Below are 22,021 nucleotides of genomic sequence, written 5' to 3'. Positions count from 1 at the left end.
AAGCACAGATTCTGGATGTCTGATTTCCATAGCATCCAAGCCAGTGATAATAATGTTGAATCTTTCAAATATTTCATCAATTGTTTCTCCCTCCTTCATTGAGAATATTTCGTAGTCTCTATTCAGCATATCTATTCTGGATCTTTTGACTTGGGTTGTGCCTTCATGAGTAACTTGAAGCTTGTCCCAGATTTCTTATGCTGTTGTGCATCTTGATACCCGTTGGTATTCCTCGAAGCTGACAACACAGTTGAGCAAGTTGACAGCTTTAGCATTGAGCTCTATTTTCTTTCTGTCATCTTCATTCCAATCGGCCTCAGCCTTGGGAACAACCATTCCATCAGCTCTTGTGGTGGTTGGAAATTGTGGACCTTCCAGGATTATCTTCCAAAACCTGTAATCTACAGACTGAACAAAGATCTTCATTCTTTCTTTTCAATAGCTGTAGTTCTTTCCATTGAAGAATGGGGGTCTGTTGCTTGACTACCCTTCTGTCAGAGTATAGGCCACCATATTTGAGCCACTGTTGATTGCCATCAGGATCTTTTCTCCAAGCTGCAAAGCTTGATCTCTTTGAGACTAAGCACTAATACCAATTGATGGTTATCAATGGCTAAGAGAAGGGGGGATTAAATCTTAGCTCCTTTTTGCTGAATATTAATTTCTGCCTTTTTAAAAAAACTTCAGGAGATATTTCTGCTTTTGTCTCGTATCGAGTTGAGAGACACTTTTGTTTTGTCTCATGTCGAGTTGATAGACACATTTTGTTTTCGTTTCCAGATTAACAGAAACTGAGAAAGGAGTAGAGAAGAAGAATTGACACCAGATATATCCTAGTTTAGCCACTACGTGCAATGTGTCCTACATCCAGTCTCCATCAGAACAATGATGAAATTTCACTATGTTATCACAACATTACAAATACCAATTTCACCCTAGAAACTACACATTCCTATCTGGGACAAATCCAGATTCTACATCCAATCTGAATTTGACTAGGACTCAAAATCTAGCTTTCAACTGCAAAGTGCTAATCCAACTTGCAAGAAAATCTCCATAGGATCATGAAACACAACATACAGATGTACAAAGAAACTCTGAGATATCTATGATTTTTTCTCTAATATTGATCAATGCCTTTTTTCTCTCACTGGCTTTTTCTTACAAACCTCACCATGTTTGCCTTTTTCACCATGAGACTCAGACAGACAATACTAAGAAAAAGAAAACAAAATGAACATATTTGAAGGAGAAGAACTCTGTTAGCTTCGGGTAGCTATGAGAACTCTGTGCTTTCACTTTCTCTCCTTGATTCCAACCCTTGGCCGTTCACCCTTAATATAGAAGGGAAAGCTTCCAAGGTTGAAACCGGTTCAACCAAGCAACTTCTTCTCCAACCAAAAGCAGCAGCGATTCGGACAAAGAGAAGAGATAGGGAAAAACAAAAACCAACATGCATATATCTCTCTCAACCCTTTTCATCAAACTCTTTCAATCTGAACCCTTGATCTTGTCTTTGGCTCCAAGAAAGAATTCGAACCCTTGATGATCTTCTGACCCAGGAAAGCTTCTTGCCTTCCATTTTTGCTTCTTCTTACGTGTAGCTCAGCGGCTATCTTCTTTCTTTGATGAACAAAAATGGAAATGAACTTTTGCACCTCAGATTTGCTTCTTCACCGAGGCAGATCCTTCCTTTTCTTGGCAAATAAAATCTTGAAGCTTTTCTTCAAATCATGCCTTCAATGGCAGAAATCTTGCTTTGCCTTTCTTCAGATCTTCAATAGCCTTTTCTGTTCATAGCCTTCTTCTTCCATAGCCTTCTGATAACTTCTTCTTTCTTCTTCTCTGATGAATGTGACCGAAAAGACAAGAGAGAGGAGAGAGAAGAGATAATGCTTTCAATGCACAATAAACTCAATTTATTTTAAACTTCGGTTACTTATGCATGCAATTAACCAAATTAAATTTTGAATTTCATTACACAAGAGAGTAGGTAACCGAGGCACGCTAGGAGACTTTTGCCCAGATTCATCATCTTTTTGTTTTATCAAAGTGGGCTTGTGATTTGGGCTTGTTCTTTAATTTTAATGTTCAGCCATTAATTTTTGAAATGATTTTATCCAAGGCTGAACTTTCTTCAATGATCAATATTTGGCTTATGTAACTTTGGCCCAATAGGAAACTAAATTTATTTCTTGCACATACACTAATACACACATTAAACAAATCATTGGAAGTAAATAACAATTTAATAATATTTGATCATCATTTTAATTAAACATAAGTTTCCAAACTCAACAATTATTATTATTGTTAGATATAAATTTACATATAATAGTCTTTATGTAGAGTTAATATTTGAGAATCGTTAGATAATTTGACAAATTTGATTAAATAATAATTTAACAATTTTTAACTCTCAACTTCACGTAAAAATAATTATATATAAATTTTTACTTTATTATTATTATTATTATTATTATTATTTGTCTTCACCTCAAGGCTACAACTCCTTTTTTTTTTTGGGTTACATCTTCACGTATAGCTCTATTATTGCCGTCACATATCCCGCGTCACAAAAAAATAAAAAACTTGATTAGGCTCTACCAAAAATATGTACCTACAGATCCATATCCAATTTCACTTAAATCAATATCCAATTCGTTGGCCCAAAAAACTAAAAAAAAAAATTGTGATGGTCAATAATTTTTAATATTTTTAGTTATTATTTAATTAATATAAATATTAAATTATCTTTTGATAAATAAATTTTATTAATTTTTATATACAAATTTAAAAAATATAAATATAAATTGTATTAATTTATGTATATAAATTTTAATAAATATAAATATAAATTATATATTTTTTATGTGTAAAATTTCTGTAAATATAGATATAAATTATTGTTAACTAAACACTTATCAAAAATAATATTTGTTGGTAACGTAACATTAATACGGTGTAAAATTCATTTTAGCACGTGCCCACTGCCCACATCAAATCTTGTGTCACATACACATCATACGGTCCATGTAAGATTTTACCTGAAAAAAAAAAACAAGAAGATAATATTAACATATGATTGTACAATGCTGTACATGTCTCTAATTCTTTTTTCTTTAATAATGCGGAAAATACCATATCAAAACGTGGTACCTACTTTAATTTAGAGAGAGAGAGAGCCCTAAAAGGAAGCATATAATGGAATTGCAAATTGTGTTAGATTCCACAGTTATGGCATTGTGCAAATTGGATTCCAACTTTGATGTCGGTAGGTATGGCTTTGAAATTAAACCTCCTCCTAACTCATAAGTTAAGGTGATTTGATGATGTGATTGTGAGGTGGGTGTACGTGTATGTGATCTTGCTTTGTTTAAACTTCTCTCATCATCACAGGCTTCATTAATTGGCTAATTAGTAATTAGAACTAATTAACTCATGTTCTTGTTCTTTGTTCAAATTTTAATATGGACTTAACCTTTTTTTCTTATTGCGCTACACTTTATTTTATACACCCAATTTCTCTTATCTTGTTTGCTTGGGTTGGGGACAACTATATATTCATGTGGCCCTTCTTCTCCAACTATCTCACTCTCCATGTTGTGTGCATGATTGTCACCATTATAACATCAACTTTCATGTTTCTGTATTTATAATATCATAAGTTGGAGGAAATTTGCATTGTGAAAATAAAGTCTATATAAAATTAAGTAAAACAAAGAATAATAGTAGAGAAAGAAAAAAAATAAATGTTAACTATTAATATGTAGTTTATACAATACATTAAAGAGTCTTATTTATACATAAGTACTAAGATTCTAGAAGCTACTAACTCTAGTTCAATAGAAACTAACACGGTTAGTTACTCTTTCTTTATATGTGTTATTATCCCCTATAAACTCATGGGGTTTTGATGTCAACCTGAGTTTGCTTTTAAATTTGTCAAAGTTGGCTAATAACACAAGCTTTGTTAACACATCTGCTACTTAGTTGATGAAATATGTGTGAATGTGACAGCAATAGAGCCTTTGATCACCTTGTCCCGAACAAAATAGAAATCGATCTAACTCAAATTGTTTAGTCCAATTATATAGGATTGGATTATAAGCAAGCAGCACAGCTAAAATATTATATGCAAGGTTCTGAAAAAATCGAATCGGACTGGCTGATTCAACCAGGCTAATCGGAACCTGTCATCTGGTCGATTCAGTCCATCTACAAAACCGTCATGCAAAAAATTGGCGAAAAAACCATTCGAACTGGTCGGGTTTTTGCAAGGATCGGTTTTTCCAAAATCCACCAAACGGCGTCGTTTTGACGCTGAGGGGGGAAAAAGAAAAGCCGAAGCTGATAACACCCCCACCCCACCCATTTCTCTGTCTCTCTCTCCATCTTTCTCACCCAACAGAAAATCCTAATCCCACCCAATCCTCTCTTCTCTTCGAATTCAAAGAACAACCACCACCCACCATCCCACTTCTGAGCTCAAACTCATCAGTGGACCCTTCTCTCCCTTCTCTCTCTGTCGTCCTCTCTGTCGCCGTGGATCGTCACCGCTTCGCTGCTCCTCGTCGTGGGTCGTCGCCGCTTCTCTGCTCCTCATTCTGGTTTTTGTTAATAAGAATCAAATTCTATCTTTTTTAGTCATAAAAATTTTAATATTATATTATAAAATTATTTTTCTAAAAGTTTAATCAGGTTATGAATAATTATCAATAAAATATAATTAATTAACTATTATTACATGTAGTCAGGAGTAAAGCCACTCATACATAAAGGAGGTCAATAGGCCTCCTAAACTTTAACTTTTTTTTATAAATTATGTGTAAATTTTGGTTTAACTCCTTTAAAATCTTAATTTTAGTTTTTTTATATTAAAAAAATTAAATTTTAACCTCTCCTTAAATTTTATCCTAACTCTGCCCCTGCATGTAGTTACCATAATATTATTATTATTATTATTATTATTATTATTATTATTATTATTATTATTATTATTATAAAAGAGAACAATGCTATAGACTAATAAAATTTATTATTTTTATTAATATTTAAATTTTAAATTTTATACTGTAAATCTTAATACTATAAAAATAAAGTATTGACTCAATTGTTGGCTTTCTATATAAATGTGAGGTAAATTTGTATGTATGTCACCTTAAAAAAAAACATGGAAACAAGAGTCATCCATGTTCTCATGAACCAAAAACAAAGTGACAATAAAAAATGACATTTACAACCAAATAAAATAGGCAAGCTTATAAGCTATATAACTTAAATGTAAAAGATAATAATAATTGTTGTAATCCAGCAAGAAAAGAAGAGATTTACTCTTAACTAAATAATATTTACGGTTAGGAAAAATATAGGTAGACAATGAAAATATTAAACAATGTCAATAATTGATATATCGGATGTTCAATTCACTAGGTGTGCGAATAGTTATCATAATATTAAGATTTAGGTAGGTAATTTGATGGTTTAGTGTGTTTTTATTTTATTGGACTAATTTTAGAACTCATTGTTCACATTGTTCACAAAAGCTAATGTCTACTTAGTAAAGTTCGAACTGTTATTTTAATAATTACTTTATATTAACTAATATATTTATTCTATTTGTCAAAAACCAAAAGAACCTTCTAATTCAATATAAAATTAAATTATCTATATGTATTTATCATCATTTATGTTTCTCTTTCCCTCTACCTATGAAGAAAGAAAGAAAAAAAAAAAACTTACATATGGAGAGAAGAATAAAAGAAGGACTTCCGTACAAATGGAGGAAGGTCCCACAATAATTCCCACCTATTCAAATTAAGACACTGATAGAAAATATATTCTTCTATTTCGATCATAGGAAACAAAGGAATCCATGAACCAAAACATACACCAAGTGATCTTTGCATGTTTTATGCGATACATCACCATCTTAATTAGGCAACCTACGAGTATAAAAAATTCACATATAATTGATTTTATGTGAAATTAATAATTGAAAGTACTTAGATAATAATTTAATCAAACTTATTAAATTATTTAACAATTTTCAATTATCAGTTCTATATAAAGATAATTACATATGAATTTTTCACCGATAATATTTGGTTATTATTAAAATGATAGGAAGCAAGTGTGTATATAACTATATAATAATTTCTTTTATATAATAATGTAATTTAAAATACCATGATGAATATTAGGCTCATTTTTTTTTATATTGAGTTATGCTTGGTTATAGTATATACAGGTATTAGACATAGGTGTGGAATAGACTTTTCTAAACAATGACATAGAGAAATCGAACCGTCCAAATTCTTTGTTAGAAAATTCGTTGACCACAAATCGGACCATCCGATTATTTTTTTTTTTTTCTTAAAATGAAAATGACCCTCCGTTTACACTTTTTGTTTTTTTCTTAAAATGAAAACGGACCCTCCGAATTTTATTAAAAAATATTTTTTTTGTAGATACCTTCTAATCGGACCGTCCGAGTTCCTTATTCTAAAATTTTCGGTCCGATTTCAGCCACTGACATCACATGCAGGGAAAGCACCCTTATTCTCCCTAACATTGTATCACCCCACACTCTCCTCTGTATTAAAAATAAAAATAAAAAGCGTGAATATTATGATGGTGCAATATAATGGTGTTGGTTTACGTTTTTTAATTTATGTTGGATTCGAAGGGCACCCCGTCCTTACATTAAGGACCTTTCGGACTCCCACATGGGAATATGTACCTTACTACCCTTTTCCATGCACATTACAACATTCAACAACCCACCTTCACTTTTTGCTTGTGCCATGAAAAATAAACTTGGTACCACATTTTGATTCTTTTTATTATGATCGAATTTGAACCCTAGCTTTCCGCCAAGAACGACATTTTAACAACAAATCCATTTTCAAATGCTTTAATTAAGTACCTTTCTTATTATTGTTTACATTTACTATAATCACGGATAATTCTCACGCACCGCCATGCCAATCAACACCGTTTGATAGTGCATGCACCTAGAAAATATATGTTCATAGAACATATCCGATCCAAAGTGTTTTCTTTTGGATTCTTGGACTAGATTCTGATATGATTATACCCAGTCTTTTGTTAATTTCTTTTCTAATGAAGAATAATAATCTAACTTGGTTAATATGCAGGGTATATACCTCACCTTGTGTTGTGATATATATGCTTTCAATCCCGTTACGTTATTAACAGTATTTCTGCCAACTTCGGCTAACTTTTATTTATGATTGTGTTTAATAGAAGTGTCTTTGTAAATGTGTCTAATAAAAATATTTTTTTTTATGACTGTGTCTAATAGAAGTGTCTTTATATATGTATTTTCTAGATGTGTCTTCTTATACATGTGTTTAAAATATAATAATTAATTATTATTGGCAATAAATTAGTATATTAATACCTTGTACTTTTCCATATGCTTTTGCATAGGTTTTACACCGTGATAGAGATATAATTATTTATGTGTTTTCTTTTATATCAATTTAAATTTTTTAAAAAATAACTTCATAACTTGCTATGAAGCACGGACACTTCGTTGAGTTGTCGTGTCCATGTGTCGGACACATTTCGGACACCACACTCACCGACACTTGTCCGAAACGCGTGTCTGCTGTGTCCAACCGTGTCTTAATAAAAAATAAAAAAAAATTCTGGACACACCTGAACACACCTAAATACCATCACGTGTCAGCGTGTCCTGTCTTATTCTTAACATATATTTTTAAAATAAATTTAGATATAGTATATATTATTATTTATTAAAACAAAAAAATATTTTAAACACTTGATATAATTAAAATAAGACATTAAAAATAATTAAAATTTTTAATTTATATTTTAATATCAATAAAATATCAAAATATCATTACAATTTATCTAAAAAATACTTTATATTTTATATATATGTGTGTCCCCGTGTCATGTAAGATTTTAAAATTCGCGTGTCAGCGTATTTCGTGTCGTGTCGTGTCCTATGTCCGTGCCAGTGTCTATGCATTATAGATAACTTGATATCAAAATTTTCATTAAAAAAAATAAAATAAAATATAAAATTCGATCATTATTGATAAAAAATCACATGTATGAATGTATGATGTATGGATTCTCAATCCACAACATACATATATATATGTATATGGCCTGCCAAATTAAAGGGTAAAAGAGAATAGAAGACTTATTGGCATTCAAAAAGTAATTTGAATTATATATATATGAACATGCTTCACGTTGACTCATCTTTCTCCATGCATGTGCTATAAAGTGAGACTGTTATTATTGTTATTCATGATCTCCGCTAAAATTTTATAATTATGGTCAGCGTTTAATTTCCTGCGACATACTTATATATTACTCGTTCAAATTAAAATTCGAAACAACATTCTCTAGTTGGTTCTCTATGCTTTAATTTGTGTTCTGCAATATGGAATCTTTGACCTTACCTATAATAATTTAGATTTTTAATATAAATCATTTCATCGCATAATATTATAATTTTTACGGGTAAATTTTACTTAATTCTTTTTAAAATAAAAAATAAATTACCTCTTATAATACATAGTGATTATTGATAAATTATTCTTCACCTATAATTTCAAGACTCGAATGATATCGATGAATAATCCAATTGTTATCTCTAATAAGATCGAAAGAAAATTTTAAAATAGAGAAAGCTGAAAAATTAATAGACATGCTCGTTGAAATTGAGGATTAAAAGCGCATGAATAAATTTGAAATTCTAATCTAATTGGTTAAAAATGGTAATTAAATTTGAAAGAAATTAGGATTTCAAAATTGAGGAAGAAGATGTGTGTTTCATGGGAATCGGACTATTAAAATCACACTGTTTTCAAGTTTTAACAGAACTCAATATAAATTAAAAAGAAAAAAAAAAGATTGATAATGTGATTATGTGAACTTGTCAAGGGTGAATTGAACATTTTTTCCATTAATTAATTCATTAATTTCACATGTTTGACATTTGATTTATCTATATTTTTACTGTTTTGACCGTTTTTTATTTATTTATTCATATTTTTATTTATTTTGTATTATTTTTTAATTTTTTATTAAAAATATTTATCAATAATCACTAAATATATCACAAAAAATAATTTATTCTTTATTTAAAAAAAATTGGATAGAATTTATCATATTAAAAATATGTTAATAATAAATATATAATTATATATAAATACATCATAACTAATTTGATAATTAATTTTTTATGTATAATATTTTTGAAAAAAAAAATCAAATTTAAAACTCCAAAAAAGATAATTTTGTATAAGAGGTGTTATTTAATAATTAAATTTTTTTTGAAAAAATGGTTTCTTGGCATGACACTGCTACTTCATTAATATATTGTATTAATTTTGTTTATTTCCTATATTTGTTAGATTGAGTTACCCGCAAATTAAAAAATTCCAAGGTGACATTCATTCATCTTATCTACATCAAAATATACACAAGAAATTAAAGAGCGAAAGGCTAATAAGAGTTAAACGAACTTGTCATGCTGGTTTAATTTGAAAAGCATCAATCCAATTAAATAATTACACACACACAAAATTGTCAAAAGCATCTTTCGCTTTAGAACTAAGATCTTCAAGGCAAGGGCCCTCGTATTTTGATTACTAGATATGAAAATAATAAATTCAGTTTTCGATTATAATATAATCCACGGACCACGGGTATGGATTCTTATATTAATTTGGATTAATCTTTACATACAAGTGTTTTGCATTTACAAGCTTTACAAGTTTGAACGAAATCCACCCATTAAACGCGCTGCTTATGTTACGTTCAAATCAATTAACGCACAAATATATAACTTCCATTTTTTAAAAGATTTCGTTTCTTTTTTTGAGTTTCTTGCTAAATTTGTTGATCTCCCTCGTTCGTTCTCTCTTTGCTTCGTTTTTTTCGATTTTCATGGTTTTTAAAATCAAGTTTTAAAATCGTTTTGAAGATAATGGAACTTCAGAAATACACCCAAACGATTACATAAATACACCCAAACGATTACAGAAATATATTACAGATATACACCCAAACGGTTACAGAAAGGATTACAGAAATATACCCAAACGGTTACAGAAATACACCCAAAGGATTTAAGAAATATACCCAAAATAGGGGAAGACAGTATATTTCTTCTTGAAATCTTTTAATGTTTTGCTGGTTAAAGATGAGGCACATGGCAGAGACAATCTAAAAAAAAAACCTAGAAGAACAGTAAAACAGTACCTTGAATAATGTTTCTTCCTTTTTTCTGGTGATTTTTGATGGAGGTTTGTATCTTTTCTTTTTTATTTCTTCTACTCTTCGCGAGGAGTTAAAACATTTCTGCAGAATCGTAGTAGTTTGTTTCAAATGTCCCTTGAATCTTGATGGTTTGCGTTTTGATTGAGAAAGAAGAGGAAGAGTGAACGTGTTGTAGAAGGGGCGCGTGTTTTTTTCTTGAACTTAAAACAACTTGTATAGCTTGTAAGCCAAAAAAGCTTGTATGTGTAGCAGCCTCTATTAATTTGCTAATCTATTTGTAACAAGTTACAAGAGATTTCTATGATCAAGTCAATTTAGATCTAACAAGTATAAAATTTAAAGTTAGATAACATACCTTAACGTGTTATAGTAAGCATTTTAATTTAGATGTGAATATGATCCTGTGTTCTCAAGAGACACGAATCGTTTCTGTCCTTTCAAGTTTCTAAAGCATTTTCTTTAGTATATATCAGCTTTTGGGGGTCTTATATATATATAGTGTAATAGTCAAGTATTCCCTAGAAAAATATTTTTCATTTTCTGAAAATAGTAATATTAGGGATAAATTAAAATAAATAATCAAAATTTATCGTATTTAGTATTTATTAATTGTTGTAATAATTAATAAATACTAAATAAAATAAATTCTAATTGATTTTGACTATTTTTTTGTTATCAAATGTTATCGCTCTGAAAAAAGTCCATTGTGGATGCTAATAAATTTTGACTTATGGATTTTATACCTCACCAAATTTACTTATAACCTAGTTAAAAGTGAATTTTTACCCTAATAAATTTGTTTCACTGCCTTTTCTGTTCAGATTCCTAATCTTACTTTTCAGCCTAGTAAAATTACTTTTATGTATTAGGAGAGGTATATATATATATATATATAATGAAAAGGGAAAGGACAACGGACTAATAATTATGATAGTAATGTTAAAGAATTAATTTTTTAGTTAATATCAGTTATTTTTTAAATTATTTTATTTATTTTAAATTTTAAATTTTATATCATAAATATTTAACTTTAAGTTCTATATTATAAATTAAAAAAAAACAAGTAGTTAATATCAACTAACTAAAAGTTAATTTCTTATATTTTCTCAATAAGTATTACTCACTACTTTACAAAATAAAATGTACATACACAACTATAGGATGCAAAATAAAATAATTTTAGATTATCTTAAATTAATTTCTTATTGTTTTCTAAATATTTATTATCTTTTCCTAAAAGTTTGAACTCATAATTAAATAGATATACAAAAATAATTATACTTATTTTCTTTTTCCTATTTTTATTTTCATCAGTCTCAATCATACTTTTATTAAATGGTAGAAATAAAAGAGAGGGTTATTCCTTCAAGTCCTGCATTATAAGCCCTAGTCATGCTTGCAAAAAAAAAATCCTCACTAAAATAAGACAAGGAGGATTACATTTATTAAGATTTTTATATTTTTTTTTGTTGCCCATGGTATCCCCAACCCGACAGGCCAAGGACTAATCTGTTGCGGATCGGAGCTCCATTTAAGGGTTTGCCGCTGACCAATGGGTTGCTGCATGCACAAGGCGGGATTCGAACCCGCGACACTTGCTTAAGCAGTTAAGCGGATGAGTGAGCTAACCACTCGACCAACCCAAGTTGGTTTATTAAGATTTTTATATAGATGTTAACTTGATGAGAAGAGTTTCTCTTACAATAAATTTAGCTTAACATGATGACTAGAACAGGATATAGTTGATGGTGAGTTGTAAAGCCTTGCACAAGTAACATGCAAGCCTAGCATACCAACATTATTATGTATCTCTCTCTATCTTTGTTACATTTACAAAGTGTCTCAAACACTACCATATATAGTACTGTCCAAACAAGCCCTAACGTACAATTATTCAATTTTAAATCACATCAATTACCTTCAATGCTTCATAATATTTATCACTTTGATTCAATAATTTAACTTAGTGTATCTTCATCAGTTATGTGTCTTGAAATTTGACTTGTTTCTATCTTAGTATTTTTGTGATGAGAAGGTCAGAACTTGATAGTAGCATTAAATTATTATATTTGATATATGACATAGGAAGACTTTCAAGTGTACTGTCGTATCGGTGTATTAATAATTTTTAATCATTAATTTTAATTATATATATTATATATATTTTTTATAATTAAGATCAACAGTTAAAAATTACTGAAATACCGATACGACGGCACACTTAAAAATTTTCCTGTGAGATATATATGTATATACGTACTCACATCATCATTCCTTAGTTCTGATCACATGAAACTTGGTGCAGATATATATTTATTTATTGGGAAATATAACAAGAAAGAATGGGCTAATTAATAAGAATAATATATAATTAATTTGAATCGTTCAAAATTCATGATGCATGCAGCTCATATCGTGTAAAAGAGAAGAAAAGCTGAAATGCCAGAAGGAAGCAGGCCATGAACAAGCAGCAATTAAAGGACAAGAATTGAAGTTGCTGATGCTGCTGAATCTCGTAATAAGTGGTAGCAGCAAGGTGTCTTAATAATTCATTGGTGCAATCAACGGTTCAACAGTACTACTTTATTATTTTTGTTAATGTTCCAAGTGTAAGGAGTAGTGTATGAAATTAGTCCCACGTTAAAAAAAATAAAGAAAAGTGAAGAGTTTATAAAATGAAAAATCTATTAAATTATTATCTTAAGATTTTGAGTTAGATGTAGTATTTTCTCATCTTATGAATGCAACTCTTATTTTCTCATCATTTTAATTATTTTTAGGGGTGAGCACGGGTCGGTTTGGTTTGGATTTATTAAAATTAGAACCGAACCGATAAAAAAATAATTGGTTCGATTTGGTTCGAATTTGTATTTTTTTTGTATATATACTCGAACCAAACCAAACCGATTAAGAACGGATTGGTTCGATTTGGGTAATTGGGTACCCAATGACTTTGAAATTCATAAAAAAAAAAACCAAATTTTTATCTTAAAAATTCAACAAATACAATAAACATGTAACATCAATAGAAATAATCCAAACATGTTAAACACCAAATACATTAAAAACTAAACTCATTAAAATCCAAACATATTAATAGTGAATAATCTTTGTCTAATAAAAAAGTCATATATATATATTTAATTAATATATGATCGGGTTCGCGGATTGGTTCGGATTCCGCACCCCCCATAACTGATACCCAAACCAATCACTAACAAAGACCATCGGTTTGGTTCGGGTTAAATCTGATTATCCGTTGGTTCTAGAACTAATTTAATTGGTTCGGTTCGAATTCGGACAGATAATCAGGTACCCGCTACCCGTGCTCATCCCTAATTATTTTTGTTCTTTAATTTACACATGTTTGTTTTCTTTTTTTCTGAAGGCGTCCAAATAAGATATTTGCATGCAAAATGTGTAGTGTTTATTTTTATAAACATTCGAGGGAGACCATGATCTATCATGATGCGCCGTCCTACACTAGCAAACATAAAACTCCCATAAAATCTATGTGCTGATGAGTTCATCTACAACATTGGTAATGGCATTATACACTAAAATAAAATTAACAAATAGAACTAATACATTTGTTGCTTTGATCTTTGTAATCATCACTAGTAGTCTTTTCAATTACTAAATGTGAAAGGTATTCAGTTTTATTTTCTTGTTTTTAGAAAAAGCAATATTCTAACGTACCAACATGAAATGTTTTATCATATATATATATATACCATTTTGTTAATCTTTTTTTCGTAAATTCCTTTTTTATCAGTGCCTACAAAGCACTCTCGCAAAATATAACAAATTTAAATTGAAGTATTTAGCTATTCGAACGAGCAAAAAACAGTGGGATTCAATTAAAAACATAAAGTAGGAAACATGAAGAGGTGGATTCGATGGGGATCCCTCTTTGACCAATTCATCATTTTCATTATTAAAAACAATTTTTGGCTGGTCCTCATAGTGCCAGTGTGTGCTACTTAATTATTTTTTTTAGGATCTTATTTAACCTATAGATATGCAGGTATGGGATGTTATTATATAAAATATATATAGTACCAAATTCACTATAAAAAGAAAGGACATCATAAAATTTGGAAAATTTTCAAGTGTACCGTTGTACCGGTGTTTCATTGATTTTTAACCGTTGATCTTAATTATAAAAAATATATATAATATAGAAAAATTTTCAAGTGTGCCGTCATACCGGTATTTCAGTGATTTTTAACCGTTGATCTTAATTATAAAAAATATATATAATATATATAATTAAGATCAACGGTTAAAAATTACTGATACACCGGTATGACGATACACTTAAAAATCTTCCTATAATATATATAATTAAAATCAACGATTAAAAATTATTGTAATACCACGGTACATTTGAAAACTTTCCCATAAAATTTACTTCTTCTATACCTACCTGATTTACTTTTTCTTTTTTCTTTTAAATTCTTTTTTCTTTCTCTCTTTTTTTAGTATATATAGGAGTATTAGTATGAATACTGATCAAGTAAGATTTATGTATGAACGATCTCATAACACATATAACGTAATGATGTCCTTTGATTAATTAAATTTATCGTGCAGAAGAAGTTATCAGTGGTGTAAGTGAATTAGATTAATAACCGAAGTTGAACATGTTTAAATAACCCTTTTCACTTTTTAAAATAACACAAACATGTTTGTCATTACTACTGTATTAAAAATATAAATTCAATAGTCAATAAAGAAAAGGGAATCGGAGAAAAAGGGATGTCCAGCCATGGACTTGGATGCCACTTGTTTTAGGCATTTTTTTGAAAATAGGATAAGATAAAATAACAAGAATAAAATTAAAAAAATAGAAATATATATTTTGTTTAATGATAAACTAAAATAAATTATGAAAGTTTAATTTTTTTTTATTCAAAAAATTTAGGAAGAGAAATATAATTATAAAAAATTCACAATAATAATAAAATAAAAAATAAAAAATAAGTTGTTTCTTTATAGTGTCTCTATGTCTTTTTTTTTGGACAAATTCAATATATCTAAATACAGTATCTTTGTAAATATCTCATCTGTTAAATATTTGTGGCCTCAAATCAATTTTTTAGGGTTAGTAAAATATTTTGTGGCCTCAGATCAATTTTTTGTGGTCAGTAAAATGTGTCTATCTCTACAAATAAATGTAGTCTTAGAGTCAGTAAAATGTTTCACAACAATAATAAAATAAAAAATAAATTATTTCTTGATAGTGTTTCTGTGTCTTTTTTTTTGACACAAAATACATTAATTTAATATATCTAAATATAATATTTTTGTTCATATCTCATCTGTCAAATATTTGTGACCTCAAATCAATTTTTTAAGGTTAGTAAAATGTTTTGTGGCCTCAAATCAATTTCTTATAGTCAGTAAAATGTTTTGTGGTCCTCTACAAACAAAGGCAGTGTCTTAGAGTCAGTAAAATGTTTTGTGGACTCAAATCAATTTCTTACTACTTGTACTTATATCTAACAATAAAGATTAATATAGAAAATCAATTTGCAATAATTCCAATATTCCTCTTCTAATGGTGGACCTTAAGATTTTACCATTTATGTGCACACATTATCGCACCGTCCCTGACTGCACGAACAGTTTTTAATTCCCTTGTTTTGCATGGTTCTTATCATGCCATCCTTAGTCTCCAAACATGACTAAGTAAAGTCTTCTAGGAAACTTTGAACCCAACCAAAAAAAAAAAAAAGAGTCTTCTGGAGAAAGAATATATTAACTTTGTAATAGCGCGAGTGTTAAGGTGTAATTAGGCAAACAAATTCTCTTAATCTTGTAGTTGTGGATGGAATTATTCATGGTTCAAGATAGCAGGGCAGATCATTGGCATAAGCACAAATTAAAACAAGTAAAGATGAGTACCCTGTTTTGTTTATATCAAACTTTTATATTGGCAGAGCAACTCACCCTACTAATGATTCAGGTTCTGCTTGCTTTTACAAAGTTATGTATGTAGAAAAAAAAAAAGCCTTTGGTATTTATTTTTTTTGTTGTATCTAGATTCAATACATCCTATTTTATTATTAAATATAAAAGAAATGTTAGGAGATAAATATATTTAGAAAGAAAACAAATTGACTATCGTTACTTCAAATTTGAAGTAAAAACAAAGAAAAAGTGTTAGTGTTGGTTTGGATTGATTTTTTTGAATAAAAAAATATATTTTTTTAAATAAAATATTTTTATTTAATTTTAAACTTATTTATATATTTTTTAGAAAAAATATTTTTATTAAAAAATAAATTATTGATTTTTTCTAAAAACTAATTATAATTTGCTTTAAAAAAAAGAAACAAAAGTCATTTTTAATACTTATAAGCTCTTTTTAAAAAATTTATCCAAATGTAAAATAGCTTTTGAGTTCATCAACTTTAAAAAAAAAATTCGAATTTTTTTTAAAAGATTTTTTTAGAAAAGTAGAAGTGATTTTATTATTTAGATATCTCATGTAAAATATTTTTTTATTTATCAATTATTTGGGTACAACAAGATAAAAGTATTTATTTATTTATTTATTATGTAAAAAATATTTTTTTTTAAAAAAATGTAAATTGTAACTTCTCAAATTTTTTTTTAAATTTTTATAGTGCTTAAAATTTGCTAAACTCACTAAAAAATAATTTTTTCATTGAAAAATTTTTTTCTATCTATTTAATGGTGCCGAAACAAGCACGTCTATTTAAAAAAATCTTTAAAAAATGAAAAAATAAATATATTTTTTTTAAATCAATCCAAACTTATTCTTAGTCACCTAATATTTATGTGTTAAATGTAATACAAAATCAAAATCAACCACTAAAATTAATACTATGTATTATATATAAATATATGTATAATTTAATTTATTTTTAGTGTGTATTTTATATTTTAATATATATTATATATTAATGACTGATTTTGATAATTAATTTTAGTATACATTTAATATGATCAAATAATAACCATTATTTATCGATTTGGAGTATTTGATTAAAATGTTCGCATATTTTTGTAATGAGGAGTGATAGGGGTCAGCAACTTTTTGTTACCATCAATTGGCTATTAATAGTATTTTTAATAGTATGAGATTAAATCCAACGGTGTAGAATCATTCATTTTTTTTTATAGTTAAATGTTGGCCAACTTATTAAAAAATTGCTGGCCCAAAACTTTTCTTTTTTTAATTATTATCTTCTAAAACATATTCATGTGAGAAGTAATTAATGAATAAATATATTAAATAAAATAATTTAATAGATAGTTAATTAGTATAAAGAAATGAAATAATTTAAATGACGGGAGGAGAATAAATGATTAAAGAAACTTGAGTAAAGAAAGGGAAGAAATCTGTGAAGTGATGACTAGTTTTGTAAAATAACTTAGTATATGATCATGTATATAAAATGAAGGGATCCCCCACAAATTCCTACTATATATAGATGTTGAATTACGCATCAAATTCATTCCCGAGATTACCATACCACTTAGCAACTAACCCAATATAAATATATTTATAAATAGTTGGTGCCATCCATGGCTATGGTGGTAGTAACACTTCTTCTTTTGGGCACATTGATGGTGAGTCTGCTACTTAAGGTGGCCTATGAAACCATCTCATGCTACTGGCTAACCCCGCTGCGAATCAAGAAGATCATGGAGATGCAAGGCGTCCGTGGCCCAAAGCCCAGATTCTTCAGCGGCAACATCTTGGACATGGCTTCTCTTATCTCCAAAACAACCTCTAATGACATGAAAACCATAAACCATGATATCGTGGGTCGCCTCCTCCCGCACTTTCTCCTCTGGTCCTCCCAATATGGTCTGTAACTAAACCATATCAACCATTAAACAACAATGCTATCAAATTGAATAGAGTACATGTTTTGAAATATAAAATATATATTAAAAAAATAATAACAATACATATATTTAATCGATGTAGTTATGTATGCAGGTAAGAGATTTGTATATTGGAACGGAACGGAACCAAGATTGTGTATAGCAGAGACAGAATTGATCAGAGAGTTTCTTTCTAAATGTAGCACGGTTTCCGGGCGGTCATGGCACCAAAGGCAGGGATCAAAGCATTTCATTGGAGGAGGATTGTTGATGGCCAATGGCCAAGATTGGTACCATCAACGCCACATCGTTGCCCCTGCTTTTGGCGGAGACAGGCTCAAAGGATATGCAGGGCACATGGTTGAATGCACCAAAGAAATGCTTCAATCTCTGCAAAACGCATTGGATAGTGGCCGAACCGAAGTGGAGATTGGCGAATACATGACCAAACTCACTGCTGATATTATTTCTAGAACCGAGTTCGGCACAAGCTACCAGAAGGGCAAGAAGATATTCCATCTTCTGAAAGTTCTGCAGACTCGTTGTGCTCAAGCTAGTCGCCATCTTTGCTTTCCAGGAAGCAGGTACGTACTCATACTCTGCTTCTGCTTTTGTTTATGATGGTTGAATTTTAATATACACGTTTATCGTTTATCGTATAAAATTTTTGATATTATGTTATAAATTTAAATTAGGTATTTTCCGAGCAAGTATAACAGAGAGATAAAGTCGTTGAAGATGGAAGTAGAGAAACTATTAATGGAAATAATACAGAGTAGAAAAGACTGCGTCGAAATTGGAAGGAGTGAGTCGTATGGAAATGATTTGTTAGGAATGTTGCTGAACCAGATGGAAAAGAAAAATAGTTTGGATCTTCAGTTGGTAATGGATGAATGTAAGACATTCTTTTTTGCTGGCCATGAAACCACTGCATTGTTACTTACATGGACAGTTATGTTGTTAGCATCAAATCCCTCTTGGCAACAAAAAGTTAGAGATGAACTTAAAAGCATATGTAATGGTTCTGGAATTCCCTCCCTGGATCAACTCTCCAAGCTCACTCTTGTAAGTCTCAGTATTTTTTTACTTAGTTACTGCTTTTTCAATTCATTTCAATCTATTTAACAATTTACATAAAAACTTAATATTTTATCATATGTGAATAAAGAAGGTTAGAGTACATTATAGAATAATAACTCAGTTCATAATATTTTGTTAGTTAGTCAAACTAATATATAAGACCATATTTCACTTTTATATTAATAATTATAACCATTCTAATTTAGATCATTCTATTCTTTCTAATATTCTCTCTTTTTTTGAATTCTAACTTCTAACTTGATACCTTCAGTGAATACCACTATTGAAATTAAATAAGTAGATAAAAAATACACATTTTAAAAGTATATTCTCTAATTGAAAAATAAAAGAATATATATTCCTCTTCACATTTTCTTTATTCCCTTTAAACTCCCTTTCCCGTGATTGATGAAGGTGAAACCAATGTGTATGTTATTTAAAAGAAGAGAGAAATTAAAGATTCATTGTAGACTAATTTTTAGGGGATGTGGCAGGTGGGTAAAAGTTATTTCTTATATAAAAATTGTTACTCTTAGTCTTTAGTACTTATAGAACCTATTGACACTACAATGACCTTTAAAATAGTGTACAAATCAAATTTAGAAAACATTTTAACTAGGTCATTAATGATTAAACTCAAATAAAATGATCATACAAATAAAAATGAAGTATCCTATAAATAAGTTTATTTATATAAGCTGTATGTAAGTAGATTCTTTCTTAAACCAAAAAGCCTAATTAATCTAAGAGGCTAGGCTTTTAAGTAATTATTAGCATGATGTTTTAGAAAGGAAAGTATTTTAATAAATATTTTAATGTAGTAGCTAACCTAGATATGTCCAAAAATATAATTTATTGAAAGATCATCTTTGCACTCGTGCGCCGGTAGTTGGTAATATTGTCAAAAATATTTTTTTATAATGGGGGTTATCTTACTTTTAGAGCTTCCAAGTGCTCAACAGATTTTTATTTATTTTATTTTATGGGGGAATGGATCTTATAGTGCTCAAAAGCTAAAAGCAATTATAATTCGTTTTCTGAATAACGTTACTACCATACTTTTATTAAGAAAAGGAAGATTGGTACACGCACGTAGTTTTAGCTAATAATCTTTGAGGCTTTATTTCACATTTTTGTAATTTTCTCTAAAAGAAAAACCAAAAAGGAAATAAAACGAGTTGACCCAATTCTACTTCACACAGCAATTTTCATGACTACCCACTTCGAAAATATTTCACTTTTTTTTTTCTCTCCTTCCATATAGAAAATGGCAAATTCATGTGAACCAAATTTAAAGCTAGATTTTTTCCCCCAAAAAAAGATGGTCAATGGTTTATAGCACTTCCTCCAAGTATATATTATAGGAAGATTTTCAAGTGTATCGTCATACCGGTGTATTAGTAATTTTTAACAGTTGATTTTAATTATATATATTATATATTTTTTTATAATTAAGATCAACGGTTAAATATCACTGATACACCGGTATGACGGTACACTTAAAATTTTTTCTATATTACAACTTTTCAAATTATATATAGTAATGTATCAATGGACAATAAGTACTAATGCTTTTATTTGTTAAAAATAATAAAAATAATATTAATATAATTTTTTTATAACTTACATATAATAAAGAATATTTTAGATACGGTGGAAATTCAGGTGCAGTCGAGTTCACGTGAAAAGTTAATAGCTGAAAGTCATTAGATGAAAATTTAGTCAAATCATCTAAGAGTTCTCACCAATCAACTTCACGTGAAGTCGACTGGACCTGAGTTTTCACTTTAGATACACTAACTCTACACAATAATGAACTAACAAAAGTTGATATATTTTTTTTTCCTTTGCAGTTGCATATGGTAATAAATGAGTCAATGAGGCTTTATCCGCCAGCATTAGTGCTACCAAGAATGGCATTTGAAGATATATTATTGGGTGACCTTTATATCCCTAAAGGCTTATCAATTTGGATCCCTGTGTTGGCCATTCACCACAGTGAAAAATTATGGGGCAAAGATGCAAATGAGTTTAATCCAGAGAGGTTTACTTCAAAGTCATATACCCCTGGTCGTTTTTTACCATTTGCTTCTGGCCCTAGAAATTGTGTTGGGCAAGCATTTGCATTAATGGAAGCTAAGATCATATTAGCTATGTTAATCTCTCGCTATAGCTTCACCATTTCTGAAAATTACCTTCATGCCCCTGTGGTTGTCCTCACTATCAAGCCCAAGTATGGAGTTCAAGTTTGTTTGAAGCCCTTGGAGACATGATGAGCCGTATACTACTACTACTACTACTAATTGAGGGCATGATGGTCTTTTTCTCTTTTTTTATTGTTAATTTTAAAATTTTGGGTCTTTTTTGGTAAAATGCGGGGAGCGAGTTGTGATCATGTGTTGATGATCTTGATGAGCATTCTTGTAATTTTTTATTTCATTTTCAACTTTTTTACAATATGAAGAGATAGAGATGAAATAATAATGATTATTATTGCAACCATTAGGATATGTAAATTTAATTAACTAGTTACTATTAAAAAACTTGAATGAAAGTACACATATTTATCTCTAATAATAATGCACAAGTTAAGGTTAGTAGGTCAAAAACCATGTAGCACAACTCGCCGATGTGACCCTTAGCTTGGGATAATAAATTAATAAAGAAATTGGTGAAAAAGTTGTTTAGATAAGCTTTAATTAATTTAAAATTAAACAAATCAAAGGGCTGCTTCTTTAGAAGCTCTTTGATACCCCATAACACTTTCGAATAATTATGATTATTA

At 29.2% G+C, this 22,021-nt stretch overlaps 1 protein-coding gene across 1 annotated transcript; it reads left to right on the top strand.

Annotated features, from left to right (window-relative positions):
* The first annotated feature begins 17,679 nt into the window (after positions 1-17,679).
* On the top strand, positions 17,680-21,738 carry LOC112744973 (cytokinin hydroxylase-like). The gene is made up of 4 exons (XM_072234247.1): positions 17,680-18,136; positions 18,272-18,740; positions 18,852-19,221; positions 21,090-21,738. The coding sequence occupies exons 1-4, from the start codon at positions 17,851-17,853 to the stop codon at positions 21,507-21,509; spliced, it is 1,545 nt and encodes a 514-aa protein (XP_072090348.1). The 5' UTR covers positions 17,680-17,850; the 3' UTR covers positions 21,510-21,738.
* The last annotated feature ends 283 nt before the right edge of the window (positions 21,739-22,021 follow it).

This window comes from Arachis hypogaea, chromosome 4 (genome assembly GCF_003086295.3).
Source record: "Arachis hypogaea cultivar Tifrunner chromosome 4, arahy.Tifrunner.gnm2.J5K5, whole genome shotgun sequence".
Classification (NCBI taxonomy): domain Eukaryota; kingdom Viridiplantae; phylum Streptophyta; class Magnoliopsida; order Fabales; family Fabaceae; genus Arachis; species Arachis hypogaea.
Note: the sequence above shows the minus strand (reverse complement) of the source record. Positions and strands in the feature narration are given on the sequence as shown.

Bases quoted from the DNA above. Each gene is read 5' to 3' on its own strand.
- LOC112744973 (XM_072234247.1), top strand. From the start codon at position 17,851: ATGGCTATGGTGGTAGTAACACTTCTTCTTTTGGGCACATTGATGGTG. The intron at 18,137-18,271 runs GTCTGTAACTAA...TTATGTATGCAG, and splicing joins CCTCTGGTCCTCCCAATATG to GTAAGAGATTTGTATATTGG. The intron at 19,222-21,089 runs GTAAGTCTCAGT...TTTCCTTTGCAG, and splicing joins AACTCTCCAAGCTCACTCTT to TTGCATATGGTAATAAATGA.